This window comes from Limulus polyphemus, unplaced genomic scaffold (assembly GCF_000517525.1).
Source record: "Limulus polyphemus unplaced genomic scaffold, Limulus_polyphemus-2.1.2 Scaffold2, whole genome shotgun sequence".
NCBI classification, from domain to species: Eukaryota; Metazoa; Arthropoda; class Merostomata; order Xiphosura; family Limulidae; genus Limulus; species Limulus polyphemus.
The window spans coordinates 3122094-3130167 of record NW_013665612.1 but is presented as its reverse complement, the minus strand read 5'-3'; the positions used below and the strand labels follow the sequence as shown (position 1 = coordinate 3130167).

Below are 8074 nucleotides of genomic sequence, written 5' to 3'. Positions count from 1 at the left end.
ACAGTTACCGGTCATTAGTAATTTACTTTGTTACAATACTGTATATATATATATATCTGTGTCAGTAGTAATTACTTGCACCTAGATAGATACGAACTAAACCTTGTTGAAACGTTGTACATTTGCTGTTATGTTAAACTTGTAATTAAAGTTTTCTTCATTACCCATTCAAGCCGTCTACCAACCTATTATAGAGAGGGATACTGGGGAGAGGAATGGGAGGAGGGTCTGAATGTCAAACAGACCAAGGCTGGACTGATCAAAGAGGTGTCAACAGCAAGTCCCAAGAAGGAAAGAAGTGTGTAAAGTCAAGGGCCAGATGGAGGAGACAAATAGTGGAATAGGTATATAAAAAAAAGAAGTGAGACCAGGCCTGGCTGAGAAAATCAACAGCCAGAGCTAAAGAAGTAGGAACAGATGACCATAAGAGAGGAGGAGAATTGAGAAGGATGACTAATGCATCCAAGAGAGGCATGTTCAACCAGAAGTAAACCGTACAAAGGACGTGGGGGTGTATAGACCCACCACTTCATTGATAGAATGTGGACTGGCTGATAGCGGTAGTTTGCCACTAACATTTAAGCTCCTGGCAAATGACAGGCAAGAAGAACAACGTAATGTGAATGGGCCCAGAAGTGTATGTCTAATGCCTGACAGCAAGTGGTTCTGGAACAGATGTTTCATGAACAGTTGGTGCAAGAAACAACCATGGAACATGACCATGTGATCCACCAGTAAGGGCAGAAATGGGAATATGCCCAACAAATAGTGAGAAGGTCAAGCACATTGATGTGGTGTGAAGTGAACACTTGTACATTGTCCAAATTTCAGAAGTCCTGCTCTCATCAAGAAATGTGCCTCAATCAGAGAGGCAAGCAACAAAGAAAGGTGAGATAAGGCTTGAGAGGTGGTAAGTGAATGCAGGAAATAGTATGGACACAGTCCAGTTACCATTATATTTCCGTGAGAAGAGGCTCACAAAAGACGACATTGGACTCTATGAAAAATTTGGGTGCACAAGATCCACTATAGAAAACGTGAGTGCATGCCCAACAAGGAATGAGGGATTCCAGGAAAGTCAGAGTCTCCAAAGTTGTAAGAACCTCTTGTGTAGAAAGAGAAGTGTAAAACCTAGTGACCAGATATGGCATATCTCACAGGTGAAGAAGAGAAGGTTGAACTTGGTTGAGACAAGATGAAAATTTCCAAAAGTATCAAAGTTTGAGTGGATGTGAGAAATACACTCCCCCACATCCCAATTGAGTAACCACTGTAAAAGAAAGTAGGTGAGAAAAAACATCCAAGAATGGGTGAACAGAAGTAATGAGTAAAAAAAAAAAAGGAACAACAGCCCCAAGCCGTAAATATGCCAAACAAAGCCCTTCTCGATACCAGTGAATACAAAAGGGGTCAATGCAAAGTCAAAGGGAAGAGCAAAAAATGGGGAGACAGGGAAAAGAGGAATGGAACATAGAAAACAAATGAAGGATGAGCCGAGAGTGATACACAGGATGGTGTCTGTCACATCGACCATGGTCAACCACAGATAAAAGATGGGGTCAAAAGGAGGTGAAGAGGAAATGGGAAGAGAATAGGACAGATGAAAAGGGCCAAGGAAAGGAAATTAAAAATGACTGTTGGCAGAAAATGAGATGAACATCAGGAGAAGAGATGGGAACCCACAGAATCATAAGTGTGTGAAAATCCCTGACAAGAGTGACAAACTAGACTTCTAGTAGAGGAGAGATGAGAAAAAGAATAAGGCGTAGAATCCAGAATGGGAAGGTTAGAAGTAGACTGACAAGGAATAGAAATAAAAAACACTAGGGAGAAAGGAACCCCACCAAACACATCCAGGAAAATAAAAGGTGTCAGGCAAATAACAAGTACACAAGAAGAAGAAATAAGTACAGTGAAGAGGAACATGACCCAAACTAACGAATCCCAACAGCAGGGGAACAAAGAACAGAGGGATAGAGCAGAAAAAGTGGAACAGACCAAACAGATAAGGGAACAAATGTCTACAAAAGCTTTGCTGTGTCATGAAAAAGTGTTTCAGATAAAATGAAGAATTAGGAGAGGGAATACAGAAGGGTAAAGAGAAAAAGAGGAAATATGAAAATGGGGAATCAGAAATTGAACTAGAATGTAAGAAGCCTAATCACCAAGTTGGACAAACAATTACTAATGATAGGGAATTTAGAAAGAGAAAGGAAGAAAGCCTACAATTTTGGACAAAAGGAGTCAACAATGTGAGGGGTAAAAGGCATTTGGGCATGAGAAAGGAAACTGTACAAATCTCAATAACAAATAAGAATAAAAGATATGGCAAACCTTAAGAATTGTGGATCAGGGAATAAGAAAAAACAAATAATAAAGAACACATAAGATAAGGAAAGGAACATATCTGAGAATGAAATCCAGAAAGAGATTGAAAGATTAAGATTAATTCACAAAAGGTAAGGTACTACACAAAGCAAATCAGGCAAAAGGTAAAAAATCCAAGAGATCATTCTCAACTGAGGAGAAAGAAATATGGTTGATGGGACAGGAGTAGGAGGCCCATTAAGTATGTGGTAATTCACAACACATTGAATAATGGCTGAAATGTTAGGGTAACAGTTAACAAGCCTCCAGAAACCATAGTATAAATAAGGTCTAAGTGTGAACAATGCCAATCACTTAGGAATAAATATAAATCACTGTCATTTGAGAACTCATGAAACTGTGTCATCATGCAACAGCACAATTCACATTAAATCATATGAAATTAGGTGGAAGTTGCCTCAAGGCTAGTGGCTTGTAAATCTCTCTGGCAGATGCAAGAGGAAGATAGCTAAATTGTGTGCGAAGGTGAGTTATTGTCTAAGAAGCATTTTTTTCAACATCCCTCTTAATTTATCCATTATCGTTTGAAATCAGATGTTTGCAAAAAAAAAACAAACATCTGAAACAACTTGTTTTTACAATACACTAATGAAATACTTGAGTAAAAAGAAAAAAGGTAAAAAAATGTATATATATAAAAAATAATGAAGAACAAGCTGGAAATCACATACCAGGTTTTTAATTAAATATTCCAAAATTTCTTTTGTAAGAAGGGACACACTACTAGGCCCTAAAAAGAGAAAAAATAAAAATATACAAATGGAAAGGCTAAAAATTAATTACTTTTAACTAATTTGTTTAATTACATGTGTTAAACAATATTTTAACTTACATAAACACAGGAAAGCATCTGTAAAGCACTGTAACCTCAAAACATAAAATTTTTAAACTGCACACATTGAATATTAATTTTTGTATCAGAGATACAACATTGTTAAATTTACCAGCTAGTTTTTCTGCAATACAACCCAAAACCACACAAATATTTCGATGCCTTCTCGGCTCATTCTTCCCTTCACTGGCTGCCTCTTCAGATAAGTTGAACATCTCTGACAAACTAATAATGGACTCCTGAAAAACAAGAACCATGATACATAAAAAAAAAAGTGGTATTTTTGTAACTGACAACAAGAAGTATCAGAATTAAAATTATATTACTTTATGGCTTACAACACACAGATAAATTATTTATAATGGAGTTTAACAATGCCCAACATTTTCACCTTTTGTTCACTTCTGCATTAGTACATACAGTTGTTACTCTCTGTGTTTATAAAATGGTATTACTTGATTACATTCCTTTATTGTATTCTGCCCTGTCATTTCCTATAGTGTCTTTCAAATTCTCCCTTACATATTTTCTTTTTTCCCTTATATGTATTTCAAAGTATCCCATATAAGAGAAGAAAAAATATATGTAAGGGAGATTTCAGAGCACAAGATGAGCCACATGACACAGACAAGTGAAGATAAAAATGTATTTAAATGTTTCCTTTTGAAATTAAGAAATTAAAATTTAGATGATATAGAAATTGTGTTATAAACTATGTTTTGATGGCAAGCTTTTTGAAATATGTTGATAATAGAGTCCTTAATTTTGAAACAATAAATTTCAGGGAAAGCAGCTAGTCAACAGCAATCCCCAAATGTCTGACCAAATGGTGAGATTTGACTGTCACTCTTATAACACACACACACACACTGCCAAAAAAAGTGCAGAATGCAATTTTTTTTCAACAATGGGATGTGTATGATTGATTCATAAATCCACAATCCAGCATGCTTATAATCATGTGAGAACACTTATATGCACCAAATGATGATCATGATCTGTACAAAGAAGCAGATTATTAATAATAAATTCATATAATTTAAAAAGTATTGAGGTTTATGTTAATTTACTATTTCAACAATGAACAAAATTTTATCTAATATTTTTCCTTTCATGAACCACTGACCACTGGTACTAAGCGGGATAAGTTAGGATAATTTTTCTTTCAAGGAAAGCATCAGTAATTAGTAATATTACAATGAATAGCCAGTGTACCTCTGGATCTAGCAAAGTTATCATTAGAATTTAAATTGTTAATGTTGTTCCTGTTTTCAGTTAACTAGGAATGTGGAACTTACTTACAGCTTGCAAGAGACATTCAATATTTTTAGAAATGGATTACAGTTCTGTAATTAAGACCAACCTTTTCTCCCATTAACAAAACTTGAATGAACCTTGCTTGCTCATAACTTTCAATACCATTTACCTTAGCAATTTCTACTTGTGACCAATCAAATGACAAATGATTTTAAGATAGCAGAATTTATCATCTGATAACTGCACATAAATATATTGGAAATAAAACAATTTAGCAGTGCATTTGGCAATTTAGAATTTTTCTGTGTGTTGGATATACATGCCTGTTCAGTTTAAGAGCTATTACTTAGTTTATTTAGTGATTTAATATTTAATGATTATTTAGTTTTCATAACAAGAATGTTAAAAGTTAATTTTTAAATGCCATAGTTATGACAAGTTCGGTTACGTCACTCTGTACGAGTCGTACGTTGTGTATGCAGTTTAATTGTTGTACTAGGCTTTTGTAATATTGTTAACATCATCTTACTCGAAGCTTCAAAGTTTTTCTTGTTATGCGTAATATTGTTGTCACTAGTGGGCTAGATATTTTTGGATACAGTACACCACCGATTTTCTGGCAACTTTTCCGGCACCTCCTTTAATTCGGACAAAATTAAGAAAGCACACTTGAAATTCCCACGACTGCCAGAATAGTTCACTAGGCAGCCATAGATGGCATTTCATGTGGCGCATGCTCTTTTTCGGGACATGATACTTACATTTTAAGTAGGTATGTCACTCTTGTGAAAATTTTCTTATAAATATCAAACTAGAAGATCAAATTGTTTGAATTTTTTCATGAATGTTGCCAAGAATATGTAGTTTAATATATTAGTAGTAATCCTGATGGCCCTCAACTTCCAGACCTTTGTGATTAGCTCTACATTCCAGTATAATACTAACATTTGCCACTTTGGAAGTGGTACTACTGCAACATTCTTTGTAAGTACAGTAATTAATAAACTTTTTCATTTATACTGTACTAATAAACTTATATCATTTATACCTGTACTAATATGTTTCATTAATCATTTAATTCACATTTAATATTTGTTTTATTTAAGTTTCTAGCAGTCAATGGTGCTTTAGAGACAAGGGAGGGGTATAATTAGTGGGTCAGAGGTGTATTGTTGAATTATTATTATTATTACGTGACCTCTGTTGGTCCAACAAAAAGGAGAATCCGGCAAGGCTCTGGAACCAAGGGTGCCGAAAAATTGGTGGTGTACCTATATTTATAAGTATGTGCAGAAACAGAGTATAAAAAAGTTAAAGTAAATTAGTGAAAGTGAAGTTAGAATGCATTATCTAAAGTGAGTTTCACAGTGGTATTGTAACAGTAGAGATAAAGAATAATAATTTGTCTTTTCAAAGGATATTCTAAAGTAATTGAACCCACCTGTGTGGATTGAGGAAAAGGAGACAATTATCTAAAGCTCTGGATACAACTGTGATAATCAATAGAGTAACAAATTTTTTTACATACATTTGACTTGTTTTGAATATACTATTTTAAAACAAGTGGACTATGTGCTGTCTGTTTATTGTTGACATCTATCACCAACAAGTCACAGACATCTACTATAAAAAATCTGGCCCAATAACAGTGACACTGTAAAAAATAATTTTTAAAAATATCTTGTTCTTCCACTGAATGCTACTTGGTTATACAGCTTTTTGAAAGGATCTCTAAACTAAACCTTTTTTAAGACCTTGTGATAAATAGTACCTTACCTTGGTAGGTAATGGACAATCATCCAACAGCAAGATAATAACTGCAGGACCTAGAGGATCATCCATAGGAATTACATTGACCATTGAATGGACAACAGCAAGCCAGCCAATCTCTTTGTCTGCTATGTAGCGTAATTTCATCATTGATGGAGGTGGCTCCTGATCACTGCAATATTGATATAAACAATGTTCACTAACATATATCAAAAATTCAAATAATAAGTTTGCCTAAATGTATCAAATTCTATCTTTTTCATTACAAAACATTTTTTTCCATTTTGATACACAGAACAAGTGCCTGCTTGGCAAACTTCAAGTACAATACAATGTAAACAGCTATCCCTATTTGCAGCTGAATCCAAAGTAATAATATTTTTAATTTTATTATACAATTTACTATTTCTTTTTTATTTTCTATTAAATAAGTGACTTAACATCTTACTTTGCTGTGTTATGAATTAAACCATTATCTTCTGCAACCTAAATAATTCAGAAAGTAAAATGCACCTTTTTTTAAAGTAAAAAATTAAATTTTTTAAATTAAATTTACATTACAAACAACTGTTAGTATATTTACAACTCCTTGCATAGGGTCAGAGGTAAGTCAAAAGGTTTATAATTCGAAAAATTGTTCTTCAATACCTGTTGTGGCAACAGCACCTACAGACCATTATGTAGTTATATGCTTGACAACTAACAAATCAAATAAATGGCTTGGTGTTTCATTCACTCAACTCTCAATCTGTGGGTCACAAGAATGAAACCTGTCACCAAACATGCTCATCCTTTCAGCTATGGGGCATTATAATGTGATGGATAATCCCACTGCTCATTGGTATAGAATAGCTTAAGTGTAAACAGTGGATGGTGTTGACTAGCTGTCTTTCCTCTAGTTTATTATTTTAAAATTAGTGATGGTTAGTGCAGGTAACCCTGGAGTAGCTTTGCACAAAATTTGTTGAAAAACAACATTGATCCTATGTGGCTTAGTTATTTTCATACTACAGCAGCCTCTTTTCATCAGTTTTTGTAAAAGCATAACTTTAGAGGAAAACAAAAATCCATAAATTACCAAAAATCATAAACTTCAGTAAAATAACAAACAAAAGACTTTGAGAGAGACTAATATATATATATATAAATAAATAATAATGAATAAACAGGAAATAAAAAAAATAATATTTACTTTTTAATAAGATATAATGTAGAAAGTATGTAACGGGCTCTAATATTAATGCACTGTTAAGTGAATATGTTTCCTCCACACATTACAACATGTGATCATAAATGTAAATGCCCTGGAAAGTTATTTCTGGAATAGGCTGTACATTAAAATAATGTGAAATACTTTTCTTTTTGTTCATTCAGTAATCATTACAACATACACAGAAGACATCTAGAGCTTTGTTCAAATCTTTCAACTGTGAATACTCTTAAATTGGTGCACAAATCCAGCCTTCACATGTAAAGAGTAATATTGATTTAAGTAATGACCTCTATATTTTGCATATTTCTATGCTATACCTAGAGCACAATTAATTGTAATTTATTTCATTCTGTACATTACTTTTTATAATACTACTTGTCAAATTTTATTTTAAATAAGAAAAATCCTGACATTTTCTTGCCAGAAAAACAAAAGCTATCAAAGAGTAATTATTTAAAAAATATTTTTGGTATCACCTTATATCCTAGGATTGGTTTAGTAAATCACAACTCTCATTTAAGAACTCCTACATATTATGTTATTATTATGCTTAACATTTTCCACATGATATGCTGTATTGGCCTGATTATAGGGTGATCTTGAATATAAAGAGA

General features: G+C 33.5%; 1 protein-coding gene across 1 annotated transcript in view; it reads right to left on the bottom strand.

Annotated features, from left to right (window-relative positions):
- Positions 1–8074, bottom strand: part of LOC106467339 (RING finger and SPRY domain-containing protein 1-like) — a 92822-nt gene that overhangs the window by 60910 nt on the left and 23838 nt on the right. The window contains exons 3-5 of the mRNA XM_013927721.2: positions 6254–6419; positions 3333–3459; positions 3060–3118 (exon numbers count right to left, since the gene is read on the bottom strand). Of these exons, the coding sequence (XP_013783175.1) occupies positions 3060–3118; positions 3333–3459; positions 6254–6419 (352 nt within the window). The remainder of the gene's footprint in view (positions 1–3059; positions 3119–3332; positions 3460–6253; positions 6420–8074) is intronic.